The sequence below is a fragment of the Saccopteryx bilineata genome, chromosome 1 (assembly GCF_036850765.1).
Source record: "Saccopteryx bilineata isolate mSacBil1 chromosome 1, mSacBil1_pri_phased_curated, whole genome shotgun sequence".
Lineage (NCBI taxonomy): Eukaryota > Metazoa > Chordata > Mammalia > Chiroptera > Emballonuridae > Saccopteryx > Saccopteryx bilineata.
Genome location: NC_089490.1, coordinates 69,373,469 through 69,391,396, shown reverse-complemented (window position 1 = coordinate 69,391,396; position 17,928 = coordinate 69,373,469). Strand labels below are relative to the sequence as shown.

Sequence of the window (17,928 nt, the reverse complement as noted above, 5' to 3'; positions counted from 1 at the left end):
TAGAAATACATTAAGTAAAGTGAGAAATAAATTAGAGGGTTCAACAAAGGACTAGATGAAATAGAAGACAGAATCAGTGAACTTGAAGAGAGGGCAGGAAAACTCAAAGAGTAAGAGTAGCAACAAGAAACAAGAATAAAAAATAAAAAAGCTAGAATAAGAAACTTATTTTAAAACCAAGCCAACTAACATGCATTATAGAATTCCCAGAATAAGAAAGCAGCAGAAAACTTACTTGAATAAATAATGATGAAACACTTCCATGTGAAAAACACCTAGCTTTACAAATGATATGAACTCAAAGAGATCCACAGGACATAATTAAGATGTTAAACGCTAAAGACAAGAAGAGACTCTTAAAAGCAGCAAGAAAGAAAACAAATTGTTATACATAAGGGAACCCCCATAAAAATCAGTTTTTTGGAGCAGAAACTGTTTGCAGGACAGAATGGAGTGACAGCATATTCAAAGTGCAGAAAGAAAGAAAAAACAAACCCAAAACAGAACTTCCAACCAAAAATACTCTGCCTAGCAAAAATATCCTTCAGAATTGAAGTAGAAATCACTTTCCAGACAAGAAAAAGCTAAAGAGGTTTAACACCACTAAACCAGACATACAAAAAATGTTTAAAAAGGTTTAAGCTGAAAATAAAGGGCACTAAATATTGTAGTAACAAGAAAACAATTCAAAGTATAAATCTTACTAGGAAAGGTAAATACATACTAAAGGCAGTTGATTAATCATTTATAATACTGATAAGATTAAAATGCAAAAGTAATAAAAATAACCAGTTAAGGGATTCAGAAGATTAAAAAATATGACAACCAAAACAAAATGTAACAACGGAGAATAAAAATATACAGTTTTAGAATGGTTTCAAACTTATTTTATAAACTGGAATAGGCTATTATAAATACACATTGTTATATGTAAGCCACACAGCAACACAAAACAATAACAGACACACAACGGATGATGGAAAAGGATCTAATCATATCATTAAATAAAGTTATCAAACCATACAGGAAGAGAGCAAGAGAAAAAGGAAGCACTATTAAACAGCCAAAAACAAACAAAAGGGCAATAAGTTCATACCTATAAATAATTAGTTTTAATGTAAATGGAATAAATTCTTTCATCAAAAGATAGAGAAGGTAAATCAATTAAAAAAACAAGGCCAATCTATATTCAACCAATAAGTGTCTTACTTCAGATGTAAAAAAAGTTATAGTCTGAAAGGGAAGAAACGGCAAAATATATTTCAAAAAGTAAAACTCAAAGAAAGCTGGGGCAGCTATAATTATACTAAACAAAATAAACTTTTCACCTGAGCAGGTGGTGGCACAGTGGGATAGTGTTGGACTGGGATGCGAAGGACCCAGGTTCAAAACCCCAAGGTCACAAGCTTGAGCATGGGCTTATCAGCTTGAGCGCAGTGTCGCTGGCTTGACCAGCTTGTCATGTCTATGACCCCATGCTCACTAAGTTGAGCCCAAGGTCACTGGCTTGAGTAAGGGGTTACTCACTCTGCTGTAGAACCCCCTCATCAAGGCACAAATGAGAAAGCAATCAATAAACAACTAAGGCGCTGCAACAAAAAATTGATGCTTCTCATCTTTCCCCCCTTCCTGTCTGTCTGTCCCTATCTCTGATTCTCAAAAAAGAATATAAACTTTTAAAACAAGGACTGTAATAAGAGGCAAATAAAGAGAGTTGCATAACCGAATAGAAGGATATAACATTTGTAAATATTAAGGCACTCAACATAAGAGCACCTATATAGAGTCAATGTTAACAGACCACAAGAATTAAATAAAGAGCAATACAATAATAGTATGGGGCATTAATACCCTATTTACTTCAATGAATAAATTATCCAGACAGAAAATCAATAAAGAAACATCAGCCAAATGACATCAGATCAGATAGGTATAACAGATATAAGCAGATTGTTCCATCCAAAAGCAACAGAGTACTCATTCTTCTCTAGTGAACATGAAACATTCTCTAGGACAGATAATATGTTAAGCCTCAAAAGAAAGTCTTAATGAATATAAGAAGATTGAAATCATAGCAAGCATCTTTTGAATCACATATGGGTATGAAAGCAGAAATCAATCACAGGATGAAAACTGAATAATCCACAAATACTGTATGTGAAGATTAAACAACATGTTACTGAACAATTACTCCAAAAAGTAAACAAAAGGAAAATAAAAAATACTCTGAGAAAAGATGAAAAGGAAATTATAACATAGAAATATTTATGGGATGCAGCAAAAAACGTTTTAAAAGGAAAGTTCATAGTGATAAATGCATACCTCAAGAAACAAGTCTCAAATAAAAAACATAACTTTATACCTCAGAGAATTAGAAAAAGAATGAATTAAGTTAGTAGAAGGAAGGAAAAAAACAAAGATCAAAGCAGGAATTAAAGAAATAGAGAAAATAAACAATAGGAAAGACCAATAAAATTAAAAAAAAACCACCCAGTTTTTTTTAAAAATAAAACTGACAAATGTTTAGCTATTTCACCATGAAATAAAGAGAGGACTCCAATAAATAAACTCAGAAATTTAAGAGATGTTATAACTGAACCAAAGAAATACAAAGGATCAAAAGAAATTACTATAAACATTTATACTCAACAAATTCCCAAACTAGAATTACTAGAAATAACTGATGCAAAAATCCTCAACAAATACTAGGATACTGAATTCAGCAATACATTAAGATCAAGTGGAAAATACAGGTTGGTTCAGTATCTGCAAATCAATTTAGGTGCTACACCACTAAACAACATGAAGGGTGAAAAAGCATTTAATAAAATCTAGCATCATTTAAGATTAGGAACAAGACAAGGATACCCACTTTTACCACTTTTATTCAAGTACTAGAAGTTCTAATTGCAATGAAACAAGGAAAAGAAAAGGCATACACATTAGAAGGGAAGTACAGTTTTAAGACTGTTATTATATGCAGATGACATCATACTATATAGAGAATACCCTATGGATTCCACCAAATAACTATAAAAACTAATAAATAAATTCAATATGGTATCAAAATACAAAATGAATATTCAGAAATCAGTTATATTTTTATACACTAAGGATGAATTATCAGAAAGAGAAAGTAATAAAATAATCCTATTTATGATGGCATTAAAAAAATAAAATATCTAGGGCTAAATTTATCTAAGGAAGTAAAAGACCTGTATTCAAAAAAATAAGGCACTTAAGAAAAAAAAACTGAAGATACAAATAAATGGAACCATCATCTACCATTCTCATAGATAGGAGCAATTAACATTGTTAAAATGTCCATACCACCCAATGCAATCTACAGATTCAACACAATGCCTATCAGAATACTATTGGCATTTTTCACAAACCTACAACAAATAATATTAAAATCTGTGTGAAACCACAAAAGATCCCAAAAAGCCAAAGCAATCTTCAGAAAGAACAACAAAGTTGGAGGTGCCATGCTACCTGACATCAAACTATACTACAAGGTTATATTAATCAAAACAACATGGTGCTTGCTTAAAAACAGACACAAAGATCAATGGGACAGAACAGAGAGCCCAGAAATAAACTCTTACCAAAAAGTCAATTAGTCTATGACAAGGAGACAAGACTATGCAATGTGGTAAAGAGAGTCCTGAAAAACTGAACAGATACATACATACATACAAAAATAAATAAAATAAAACTAGATCACTTTCTTACTCCACATACAAGAATAAAGTCAAAATGGGTTAAAAGTTAAACATAAGACCTGAAACCATAAAACTAATAAAAGAAAACATAAATAATAAACTCTTTGTCATTGCTTTTAGTAATACCTTTATGGACATTTCTCCTTGGGCAAGGAAACAACAACAAAAAATTTTAAATATGGCAGTATATCAAACTAAAAAGTTTTTGCATAACAAAGGAAATCAACAAAACAAAGACAACCTACTAAATGTAATAAGACATTCACTGATAATACATCTGAAAAGGGTTTAATATCCAAAATACACAAGGCATTCAGACAACTTAACACCAAAAAAATCAGTCTGAGTAAAAATGGGCAGAGGAGACCTGAATAGACATTTCTCCAATTAGGACATACATAGAAGGCCAACAGACATATGAAAAGATGCTCAACATCACCAATCATCAGGGAAATGCAAATTATAACAACAGTGAGATATCATCTCATACCTGAATGGCTATCATCAATAAATCAATAAGTAAGTGCTGGTGAAGATGTGGATTAAAGGAAACTCTTGTGCACTCTTGGTGGAACTGCAAATTGGTGTGGCTCATATGGAAACAGTATAGAGGTTTCTCAAAAAATTAAAAATAGAACTACCATATGATCCAGTAATTCTTCTTTTGCTTATTTATCCAAAGTAATCCAAAAAAAGATATATGCAGTGCTATGTTCACTGCAACATTATTTAAAATAGCCATGCAACATTATTTAAAATGCCAAAGTATAGAAACAGCCTAAGTGTCCTTTGGTGGATAATTAAATAAGATGATGTAGTACATACATCATAAGAAATAATGAAATACTGCCATTTGCACAACATGGACCGATCCCGAGAGTATCATGTTAAGTGAAATGAGTGATATAAGTCAGACAGAAAAAGACAAATATTAAGACTTCACTTATATGTGGAATCTAGAAAACAAAACAAAACAACAAAAAAGCCCTCATAGATAAAAGTCAAAAGTATAGTGGTTACCAAAGAGGAGGGGTATGAAAGGAGGATGAAGAGAATAAAGGAGGTAACATATACAGCAGTGGAAGGAGACTAGACCTTGGGTGGTGAACACAATGCAATATACTGATAAGGTATTACAGAATTGTACACTTGAAACTTACGAATGTTATTAACCAATACTATCCCAATAAATTTAATTAAAAATTTGCAAATACACTGCATAGAAGAACAAGCATAAACAAGTATAAATTAGTAATCTGAAAAGCAGAAATATTAGAAATGCCAAGGGACACAAAACAGCAATATGGATAATGTAAAAAAACTAAACTAATATCATGAATATAAGATTAAATAGCCTGACCAGGTGGTGGCACAGTAGACAGAGCATCAGACTGGGATGCAGGTCACCAACATAAGCCCAAAGGTCGCTGCTTGAAGCCCAAGGTCGCTGGCTTGAGCAAGGAGTTACTTGCTCTGCTGTAGCCCCCCAGTCAAGGCACATATGAGAAAGCAGTCAACGAACAACTAAGGTGCAGCAATGAAGAATTGATGCTTCTCATCTCTCTCCCTTACTGTCTGTCTGTTCCTATCTGTCCCTCTCTCTGTCTCTCTCTGTCAAAAAAAACAAACAAACAAACAAAAAAAAACTTTATAAAGTGCCATGTTTCTGGATTGTGTTTCATGATCTGTTTTCTTTCTTGTACATTGATGCTAATGCCACACTCTTAATTACTGCAGTTTTATTGTACATTTTGGTATCTGGGAAGAAAAGTTTCCCCCTCATTAATGAACATTTTTAAATACATTGATAAACTTTAGGATTAATCTGTCAAATTCCACACTGAAAATTTCTTTGGAAGTTTTAATTGGGATTGCATTACATTAATACATAATAAATTATAAATAATATTAAAAATTAGAGCGGCCATTTTATCAATTTTTGAATCTTCCCATCAACTTTATGTTACTCCACTTTTCCATGCTCTTCACATCCTTTATTAAAATGCCAAGATTTCACCTGACTAGGCAGTGGCGCAGTGGATAGAGCGTAGGACTGGGATGCCGTGGGCCCAGGTTCGAGACCCCGAGGTCGCCAGTTTGAGCGCAGGCACATCTGGTTTGAGCAAAGCTCACTAGCTTGGACCCAAGGTTGCTGGCTCGAGCAAGGGGTTACTCGGTCTGCTGAAGGCCCATGGTCAAGGCACATATGAGAAAGCAATCAATGAACAACTAAGGTGTCACAACAAAAAACTGATGATTGATGCTTCTCATCTCTCTCCATTCCTGTCTGTCTGTCCCTATCTATCCCTCTCTTTGACTCTCTCTCTGTCTCTGTAAAAAAAAAAAAAAAAAAGCCAAGATTTTTTGTATATCTTTGTTATGCTACTTCCCCATTCCCCTCCGCCCCAATACAGGAATCCTACTGACTTGCATATTTTTTGGTTCCAGACACATTACTGGGGTTTTTCAGGATATTCCATTTACAAAAATATATATATATCATTAAACATAACTTTTTTTTATATTTTAAACTGCTTTTTCCCCCCTAATATCTACAATATTAAATAATACTGATGATGAATGGCATTCTTGATCTTGACATAACTGCTTCTCCATTAAGTATGGTATTTGATATAGATTACTAAAAGATACCATTTACCAACTGAAAAAAGTTTCATTGTTAAGTTTTATTAGTAATGAGTTTTTATCTCCTCACAATTTCGGTATCTAGTAATATAACCATGTTTCATCTTCTGTAAATAAGCAATTAAGTTTTGTTTACTTAACACTTAAAAAGTGCTTACTCCGTGCCAAACACTAAATACTTTATATATTATAGTACCTCACATAATCTTATAACCACTCTATAAGGTAGATTTTGTTAGTTTTTCCATTTGAGAGATGAGGGAACTGAGACACAAGAGTAACATACATAGCTAGTAAGTGGTTGAGACAGGATATAGGTGATCCGAATTCAGATTTCATACTCTTGAAACCATTCTTAATATTCTTTCAAATAAACACTTCTTATCTAAGTCTTCTTTAGAAATTTTGCATGTGTTTTCATAAGTAAGATCAGCCTGTGAACCTCTTTCTTGTGCTATCATTTAGTTTTTGAATCAGAATTAAGCTATTACTACAGAATATTATATTCATGATCTGTGCAGTTGCCTCTTGCATTGTAACAAGGTTGGTTTATCAGTGTATAAACCAATGGAACAAGGTGGAAATGATATTATTGCCAAGATTAGCTCAAGGAAAGACTCGAGCTTTTCTACTGGACTCTCTCTCTGATCATTTACTATTGGGAATCCAGCTCCCTTGTCATAAAACGCAGGTAGCTATAGAAAGGCTTATATGAAGAACTAAAACTCCCATTTCAACAGCTGGAAGAAACTGTGGCCTGTCAACTGCCACAAGAAAAAATTGGATGACTGTAGTATCACCCAAGAGTTTGACTGTAAAAATAGCTGAAAACTTCCCTAAAATGAGGAAGGAACAGGCATCTAGATCCAGTACGCCCAGACAGTTCCAAATAAAATGTACTGAAACAGCCCTACAGCAGATATATTAAAAATAGTCAAAAGTTAAAGGAGAGAATCTTAAAAGAAGCAAAAGAAAAAAGATACTATATTATGTACTTGGCAAGATACGTTTAAAGCACTTTTTTTTTTTTTTTTGTATTTTTCTGAAGCTGGAAATGGGGAGAGACAGTCAGACAGACTCCCGCATGCACCCGACTGGGATCCACCCGGCACGCCCACCAGGGGCGAAGCTCTGCCCACCAGGGGGCGATGCTCTGCCCCTCCGGGGCGTCGCTCTGCCACGACCAGAGCCACTCTAGCGCCTGGGGCAGAGGCCAAGGAGCCATCCCCAGCGCCCGGGCCATCTTTGCTCCAATGGAGCCTTCGCTGCGGGAGGGGAAGAGACAGAGAGGAAGGAGGGGGGAGGGTGGAGAAGCAAATGGGCGCTTCTCCTATGTGCCCTGGCCGGGAATCAAACCCGGATCCCCCGCACGCCAGGCCGACGCTCTACCGCTGAGCCAACCGGCCAGGGCCTAAAGCACTTTTTAAAAGAAAACTTCCAACCTAGAAAACTCCACAGAGCAAATTATCCTTCAGAATTATATGAGAAAGATTTTTCCACAAAAGCAAAAGCTAGAGAGAGTATAACCAATAGACCAGCCTTACAAGAAATGTTAAAGGGACTTTTTTAGCTTAAAAAAAGGGTGCACTAATTTGTAAAAAGAAAACATATAAAAGTATAAATCTCATTGATGAAAATATATATTGAAATTCAGAAACACCTAATATTGTAAAGGTGATGAATTAATCTCTTATTAAGTTAGTATTAAGGATGAATAGTAAAAATAACTACAATAATTTGTTACTGGAAACAAGATAAAAAGATGTAAATGTTGACATAAACAAAATGGTGTAAAAAATGTACCAACTTTTGAATGTATTCACATTTAATTGGTTACAACAAAATACACTATTACAAATATAAATTGTTTTATGGAAGCCTCATGATGACTAAAAAGTAAAACCTATATTAGAAACACAAAGAAATAAAGAGAATGCAAATAAGCCCACCACTAAAGAAAATCATCAAATAATAAAGAGAAGGGGATTGCAACCGTCCCCTTCATGGCTGCAACAAAAAAGAAAATAAAATACCTAGGAATAAACGTAACAAAGAATGTAAAGGACCTATATAATGAAAACTACAAAGCATTGTTAAGGGAAATCGAAAAAGATATAATAAAAAATATTCCTTGTTCTTGGATAGGAAGAATAAATATAGTCAAAATGACTATATAACCCAAAGCGATATACAAATTTAATGCAATTCCTATCAAAATTCTAATGTCATTTTTTAAAGAAATGGAACAAAAATTCATCAGGTTTATATGGAACTATAAAAAACCCTGAATAGCCAAAGCAATCCTAAGGAAAAAGAACGAAGCTGAGGGCATTACAATACCTGACTTCAAATTATAATATAGAACCACAATAATCAAAACAGCATGGTATTGGCAGAAAAATAGACACTCAGACCAATGAAACAGAATAGAAAGCCCAGAAATAAAATCACATGTATATGGTCAAATCATCTTTGATAAAGGGGCCAACAACACATAATGGAGAAAAGAAAGCCTCTTCAACAAATGGTGCTGAGAATACTGGAAAACCACATGCAACAGAATGAAACTCGACTATGGTTTGTCCCCTTGTACTAAAATTAATTCAAAATGGATCAAAGACCTAAATATAAGACCTGAAACAATAAATTACATAGAAGAAAACATAAGTACTAAACTCATGGACCTTGGTTACAAAGAGCACTTTATGAATTTGATTCCAAAGGCAAGGGAAGTGAAGGCAAAGATAAATGAATGGGACCACAGCAGACTAAGAAGTTTTTGCACAGCAAGAGAAACTGACAACAAAACAGACAGCCAACTGAATGGGAGATGATATTTTCAAACAACAGCTCAGATAAGGACCTAATATCCAAAATACACAACGAACTCATAAAACTCAACAACAAGCAAACAATCCAATAAAAAAATGGGAAGAGGACATGAACAGACACTTCTCCCAGGAAGAAATACAAATGGCCAACAGATATATGAAAAGATGCTCATCTTCATTAGCTATTAGAGAAATGCAAATCAAAACTACAATGAGATACCACTTCATACCTGTTAGATTAGTTGTTATCAACAAGACAGGTAATAACTAAATGTTGGAGAGGCTGTGGAGAAAAAGGAACCCTCATCCACTGTTGGTGAGAATGTAAAGTAGTACAACCACTATGGAAGAAAGTAGGGTGGTTCCTCAAAAAATTAAAAATAGAATTACCATATGACCCAGCAATCCCTCTACTGGGAATATACCAACATAACTCAAAAACACTGGTACGTAAAGACACATGCAGCACCATGTTCATTGCAGCATTGTTCACAGTGGCCAAGACATGGAAACAACCAAAAAGCCCTTCAATAGATGAATGGATAAAGAAGATGTGGTACATATATACTATGGAATACTACTCAGCCATAAGAAAGGATGACATCGGATCATTTACAACAACATGGATGGACCTTTATAACGTTATACTGAGTGAAATAAGTAAATCAGAAAAAAACTAAGAACTATATGATTCCATACATAGGTGGGACATAAAAATGAGACTCAGAGACAGGGACAAGAGTGTGGTGGTTACCGGGGGTGGGGAGGGGAAGAGAGGGGGTGAGGAGAGAGGAGGGGCACAAAGAAAACCAGATAGAGCCCTGGCCGGTTGGCTCAGCGGTAGAGCGTCGGCCTAGCGTGCGGAGGACCCGGGTTCGATTCCCGGCCAGGGCACACAGGAGAAGCGCCCATTTGCTTCTCCACCCCTCCGCCGCGCTTTCCTCTCTGTCTCTCTCTTCCCCTCCCGCAGCTAAGGCTCCATTGGAGCAAAGATGGCCCGGGCGCTGGGGATGGCTCTGTGGCCTCTGCCTCAGGCGCTAGAGTGGCTCTGGTCGCAACATGGCGACGCCCCAGAGGGGCAGAGCATCGCCCCCTGGTGGGCAGAGCGTCGCCCCATGGTGGGCGTGCCGGGTGGATCCCGGTCGGGCGCATGCGGGAGTCTGTCTGACTGTCTCTCCCCGTTTCCAGCTTCAGAAAAATGAAAAAAAAAAAAAAAAAAAAAAAAAAAAACCAGATAGAAGGTGACAGAAGACTATATGACTTTGGGTGATGGGTATGCAACATAATCAAATGTGAAAATAACATGGAGATATTTTCTCTGAACTTATGTACCCTGATTGATTATGTCACCCAATTAAAATGAATAAAAAAGACCTTAAATGTAAGACTTTAAATGTAAGTCTTACATTTAAGTCTTTAAATCATAAAATTCCAGACAACTGGATTTAAAAAATAAATAAAGAGACGTGAAAAGCTAGAAACAAAAGAATTACAATGATGCTATAAAACAATTAAATTAGCAAAATCCCATACCTTAAGGTATCAATAACTACCTTAAGTATAAATAGATTAAATTCTGCCTCTACCCCTCAAAAAAAAAAAAAAAAAAGAAAAAAAAGAAAAAGGATGGCTGAATGGATTAAAAAAAAAGACTCTTCTCTATGTTAATTACAAAAGTCTCACTTCAGATGTAAGAACATACACAGTCTGAAAATGGGGCAATGAAAACAAATTATATATATTCCATGCACATGAAAACCGAAAGACAGCATGGGCTGTACATTTATATAACACAAATTAGACATTAAGAAAAGTCTGTAATCAGAAACAAAGAAAATCAATATATAAAGGTATCAATTCAACAAGAGAATATAATATCTTTAAATAATTACCCAACCATTATAGGGACACCTAAATATAAAAAGCAAATGTTATCAAAATTAAAAGGTAAAACAGGGAGAACTAAAATAATAGTAGGAGACTTTAATACCTTACTTTCACCAATGGATAGAATATCCAGACAGAAAATCAACAAGGAAACATTGATCTTAAATGACGTATTATATCAGGTACAGTTAAGAAACATATATAGAAAATTCCATCCAAAAGTATCAAAATATATATTCTTCTCAAGTGCACATAGAACATTCTCCAGTATACATAACATGTTAGGCCACAAAACAAGTCTCAAAAAATTTAAGACTGAAATTTTATCAAGCATCTTTTTAGACCATAATGGTATAAAACTAGAAATCAATAACTAGAAGAAAACTGGAAAACTCACAGGTATATGTAGATTAAACAACATGCTATTGTACAACTAAATGACTAGAAAAATAACCAGAAAAAAAAGTATCTTGAGAAAAATACAATAAAATGATAGTACATCAACCTAAAAGGTTTCTGCACAGCAAAGAAAACTGTCAACAAGATGGACAATCTACCAAATGGGAGAAAACATTTGCAAATCAAGTATCTGATAAGGGATTAATATCCAAAGCTTATAAAGAAGTTACACAACTCAATAGCCAAAAAGAAGGAGGTGGAGGAAGAAGAAGGAGAAAGAAGAAGAAAAGGAGAAAGAAGAATAAAAGGAGGAAGAGGAGAAAGAGGGGGAGGAGAGGGAAAGCGGTGGAGAAAAAAACAAAAAAACAAAAACACAAATCTGATTTAAAAATAGGTAGAAGTTCTGAATAGACATATTTTTTTCCCCAAAGAAATCATCCATATGGTCAACAAATAAATAAAATGGCATTTAACTCAATTATCAGGGAAATGCAAATCAAAGCCACAGAACACCTCAGACCTGTCGGAATGCCTACTATCAAAAAAGAAGTAACAAATGTTTGCAAGGATGTGGAGAAAATAGAACCCTTGTGAACTGTTAGTGGAGTTAGAAACTGATTATGTAAACACTAATGAGGTTCCTCAAAAAGTTAAAAATAGAACTACTATATGATTTATCAATTCCCCTTCAGGTATTTATCTGAAGGGAATAGAAATACTTACTGGAAAAGATATCTGATACTCATTACATCATTATTTATAATAGTCAAGCAATGAAAACAATGGAAGTGTCCATTAATGAAAAAATGAACATAGAAAATGTGGTATATGTATGGAATATTATTCAGCTATAAAAATGGAAATTTTGTGACTTTTTACAACATGAATGGATCTTTAAAGCATTATGCTAAGTAAAAGAACTCTTGTCAAATACTTCATGATCTCACTTAAATGTGGAATCTTAAAAATGTCAACAACCAACAACTCACACCAGCAGAGAACAGATTATAGTTACCTAATTTGGGGGTGACGTGTATGTGAAGATAATAAAAGGTATAAATTTCCAGTCATAAAAATGGTAAGTCCTGAGATTTAAAGTACAACACAGGAACTATCGTTAATAATACCACATTGTGTATTTGAAAGATGCTAAGAGAACAGATCTTATAAATCCTTATCACAAGACAAAATCTATGTATGGTGATGGATACTTACAAGACTTACTGAGATGACTTTCACAATATATACATATATTGATCATACTGAACACCTAAAACTAATATGTCAATTATACCTCAATAAAAATACATAATAAAATACCTTTAGATTATATTTATGAGCTTTATCCATTATAGTTGGTACCAAGTCATCAGTAGGTACTCCATTCTCATCATTTGAACCAGGTGGGTACCAAGATAGGGCTAGTACACCTAACAGAAAAGATCAAAAAGAAAAATGAATGAACACAGAAACAGACATAGTTGCAGGTATTCTTTTAAAAAAAATGGTGGCGAGGGGCAGAATGAGAAACAAAGAGGAAACATTTTCACTTAATTAGCATTGTTTTATTACATTAGTTAGATACTACCTATGATTTTTAGATTACTTTGTATGGTCAATTTTATAAACTCTATTAGGCATCAGTATTTGTTAATAGCTTTTTATTTCCTAGAATAAATTTTAGGTTTATAGAAAAACTGCATAGAAAGTGCAGAGTTCCCATATACTCCCCTTCTACCCAAGCTCTCTCCATCCCACATAGTTTCTATTATTATTAACATCTTGCATTAAAGTGATACATTTGTTACAAGTGATGAACTAATATTAATACATCATTATTAACTGAAGTCCAGAGATTACATTAGGGTTCACTCTTCTGTTGTACAGTTCTATGGCTTTTGACAAATGTATGCTATCTGTCCACTATTACAGCATCATACAGACCAGTTTTACTGCTCCCTCAACTCTGTGTGGTTCGCCTATTTATCCTTCCTCTCTCTCCTCCGTTAATTCCCTTAACAATAATTGATCTTTTTACTACCCTCTATAGTATTGCTTGTTTTAGACTGTCTTCTAGGTGGAATCAAAAAATAACTTTTTTCAAACTGGCTTCTCACAAATAGAAATATGCATTTAAGGTTTATTCATGTGTTTTTATGGATTTTATAGCTCATTTCTTTTATTGCTGCATAATATCCCGTTGTATGAAAATATCACATTTTGTTTATCCATGCACCTACTGAAAGACATCTTGGTTGCATCCAGTTTGGGGAAATTACGAATAAAGGTTCTATAAACGTTCATGTGCCGACTTTTGTGAGCATCGGTATCTTCTAACAATAGATTCGAAACAATTAAAAAAGTTAAGTTTCTCTGTTGTACCTACCTACTTATTGCTTATTTTTTGTGACACAGACAGAGGGACGGATAGGGACAGACAGACAGTAAAAGACAGAAATGAGAAGCATCAATTCTTTGTTGTGGCACCTTATTTGTTCATTGATTGCTTTCTCATATGAGCCTTGACTGGGGGGCTACAGCAGACTAAGTGACCCCTTGCTCAAGCCAGCAACCTTGGGCTCAAGCTGGTGACCTTGGGGTTTCGAACCTGAGTCCTCCATGTCCCAGTCTGATGCTCTATCCACTGTGCCACTTTTAAACTGATTAATTATCAAAAAAAATTTTTAGAAGCATAGTAATGCAAATAAATCACTAACTGAAGAAGGAATATCCAAAACCAACTAATTCAACACCTCGTTACATATAGAAAGAAATGAGAGGTCATTAGAAAAATGGTAGGTATTTCTAAATCAATCAACAGAGCCTTTAAGGCAGGGAGAAAAAAAAACAATGGTACCAAGAGATGCATGTGGATTACAAAAAATGCAAGGTTAGAAATTAGCAAAGAATGAAATTAGAAGATTTAAACTTGACAGCAGGCATGCCATGTACAGAGCAGTCCCATCTACAGGAACAAAACAGGAAGGACTGTCATTAAGGTTGAGAAAAAAAAGTCAATGCCCCCTAATAAGAACAGTAACAAGACCACAAGAGGTAGAAGTAGTATCTACAACAGGGGTCCCCAAACTATGGCCCGCGGGCCGCATGTGGCCCCCAGAGGCCATTTATCCGGCCCCCCGCTGCACTTCCAGAAGGGGTACATCTTTTATTGGTGGTCAGTGAGAGGTCAGTGCAGATGCATCCTGTGCTCCTGGAGTACTGTATATGGTGGTGCCACAATGCGCAGCGTCGCTCACATACAGTACTACTTCCAGTGACATGGGACGCACGCGTCTCAGCTCCGGAAGCGCATCATATCACTTGTTAGGGTTAGCAGTGACAAATATGGAACTGGACATTGACCATCTCATTAGCCAAAAGCAGGCACATAGTTCCTATTGAAATACTGGTTAGTTTGTTGATTTAAATTTACTTGTTCTTTACTTTAAATATTGTATTTGTTCCCATTTTGGTTTTTTTTTTACTTTAAAATAAGATATGTGCAGTGTGCATAGGGATTTGTTCATAGTTTTTTGTAGTCTGGCCCTCCAACGGTCTGAGGGACAGTGAACTGGCCCCCTGTGTAAAAAGTTTGGGGATTCCTGATCTACAACATGCAGGGCTTGAATAAAGCTTTTGGCTAGCCATGAAGGCAGTTGTATCTAGAAAAATAAATCAATGAGGAAAGTGTCTAGAGACAACTGATCAAACTTTCAAGCTGCCTACTAGCCTATAAGAAGAATGCCACCAAAGAAAAGACGAGTGAAGATTAAAACTTTGTCAACATGGACCTATGAAAAAGTCCTGCAAAAAAATGGATAAAAAAATCAGGAGAAACAAAGGTGGTACATGCAAAAAGATTATGCCACGAAGTTCAGGAAAACTATGAACACAGCATTTTCCATGAAATTAAAAACAAGACTCCTGTTTCTAATATATTACTTAGACCAATAATTCCAAAGAAAACAAATTACTAAATAAATATGAACAAACGCTTCTTAGAGCCAAAGAAATGAAGCAAGTACCTGTCCAAATTGAAGTGAAAATGCGATGTGAGAAAAGTGAGCAAGGAAGTCAGTCCTTAAACATCAGTAAATTAACACCCTCATTGCCAATGCTTATGATGTCCTCTAACTTTAAAGTGGCTAGTTTTTTTTCTACTGTATTGGACAGCACAGTTACAGAACATTCTCATTATCATGGAAAGTTTTATTGGATAGCATTGGTACATTACTCTGATTCTCCTAACACCCATCTCATTCTTGTCTCCCTATCCTCCTTGAAGGTATATTCTAAGGCAGGGGTCCCCAAACTACGGCCCCACGGGCCGCATGCGGCCCCCTGAGGCCATTTATCCGGCCCCCGCCGCACTTCCAGAAGGGGCACCTCTTTCATTGGTGGTCAGTGAGAGGAGCATAGTTCCCATTGAAATACTGGTCAGTTTGTTGATTTAAATTTACTTGTTCTTTATTTTAAATATTGTATTTGTTCCCGTTTTGTTTTTTTACTTTAAAATAAGATATAGCCCTGGCCGGTTGGCTCAGCGGTAGAGCGTCGGCCTAGCGTGCAGAGGACCCGGGTTCGATTCCCGGCCAGGGCACACAGGAGAAGCGCCCATTTGCTTCTCCACCCCTCCGCCGCGCCTTCCTCTCTGTCTCTTTCTTCCCCTCCCGCAGCCAAGGCTCCATCGGAGCAAAGATGGCCCAGGCGCTGGGGATGGCTCTGTGGCCTCTGCCCCAGGCGCTAGAGTGGCTCTGGTCACAACATGGCGACGCCCAGGATGGGCAGAGCATTGCCCCCTGGTGGGCAGAGCGTCGCCCCATGGTGGGCGTGCCGGGTGGATCCTGGTCGGGCGCATGCGGGAGTCTGTCTGACTGTCTCTCCCTGTTTCCAGCTTCAGAAAAATGCAAAAAAAAAAAAAAAAAAAAAAAAAGAAAGATATGTGCAGTGTGCATAGGGATTTATTCATAGTTTTTTTTATAGTCCGGCCCTCCAACGGTCTGAGGGACAGTGAACTGGCCCCCTGTGTAAAAAGTTTGGGGATCCCTGCTCTAAGGGCTTGGGAAGGATGTTCTTTGTTCTTTCTTATCCTGTAACTGTGTTTCAGTTTCTTAATTGTATCAATTATGACTTCCACATACCTAACACTATCCCATACTTTACCCCACATTCCAATTTTATCTTTGTACAGGAAGTCTTCATTTAATGTGGATAGGTTCCTGGACTTCAAACAGGACAATATATAATGAAACAAATTTTACTGCAGGCTAATTGATACAAATAAAAAGTTGAGTTCCTATTGTTACAGTAGGTAGCTAGCAATTAAAAAGGACAGGGGATACATGAAATGAAGGGGATACATGAAATCAGATATTAAACCTGATACTCCAGGGGATAGCTGCATTGCCCAAGAAGGAGATTAGCGTCCCTCACTCCCTCCCTCCTCCAAGTCGGGAGGAAGGACTGGCTACCAATCTCCCCAGGGAACAACAGGCACCTTCCCAAATTATGGAGTGGAGGGAAAACCAGTAAAGGGCAAATTTCTCTACTGAGGAATGCACAATAGGAGCCAAAATGGTGACATAAACGAGATGAGAGTAGCCTAGGAAAATCTGGAGTAAGGATCAGATAGGATAAGGTCACGAAACTCCAAAAGATCCAGAAAAGAGATAGAGCAGGGTGAGAACCCAGCCCACAAAAATGTAAGAAAACTGGTTAGTGTACAAGAAAGCTTACTCCTTCCCAAACCCAAAGTAATGCAATCAAAAGTTAAGAAAGGCTTGAGGCTCCTTGGTTTCCACGGTCTCTCTTCCAATAGCAGACTGAAGCGTGGCACTGATCAGGCTGGAGTGCAGCTGGAGCAGAAACTAGTTTGGACTACCGAAGCCCAGAATGATGGCATCCTGACCCCTCTGAAAGGCACTTGTGCTCAGTAGGCCCCTGACTTCTTTCACACCCAGACGGACTGAGCCACCGATTGTGAATGAGACATTGAGCACCTGGGGGCAGTTCTTTGCTTTTGCTCCAATAAATCTTGCTACTATTGCTCATATCTTCCTATAGGTGTGTCCCTGAAATGTTTTTCTTGTGACTCTGTGGAAAATCCTATCTCCATCAGCAACACTATGGCATCTTATCACTGTTATAATAAAAAGGTGTTGAATAAGATGACATTATTTCCAGACCTGCTGTTTAGTGCTAAAAACTGTCTGTCACCCATGAGCTCTACATAGGTAATATCCTGGGAACTAAGCCAATGATGATTATAACCTCAGGAGGGCTAGACCATTTACAATGAATAAATCCTTCACAGTAACCAGAAAGATGCCTCTAAAATTCACCAACCAAGTATCATTTATAAGAAAAACATATTACTATGTATTTCTACCATTCCATTTGCTTAATGAAAAGTGATACTCTAAATTAAAATTCTTAGAATA

General features: G+C 36.3%; 1 protein-coding gene across 1 annotated transcript in view; it reads right to left on the bottom strand.

Moving 5' to 3' along the window:
• MANEA (mannosidase endo-alpha) overlaps positions 1-17,928 on the bottom strand; it is a 72,025-nt gene that overhangs the window by 13,032 nt on the left and 41,065 nt on the right. The window contains exon 3 of the mRNA XM_066254332.1: positions 12,809-12,918. Coding sequence (XP_066110429.1) covers positions 12,809-12,918 — 110 coding nt within the window. The remainder of the gene's footprint in view (positions 1-12,808; positions 12,919-17,928) is intronic.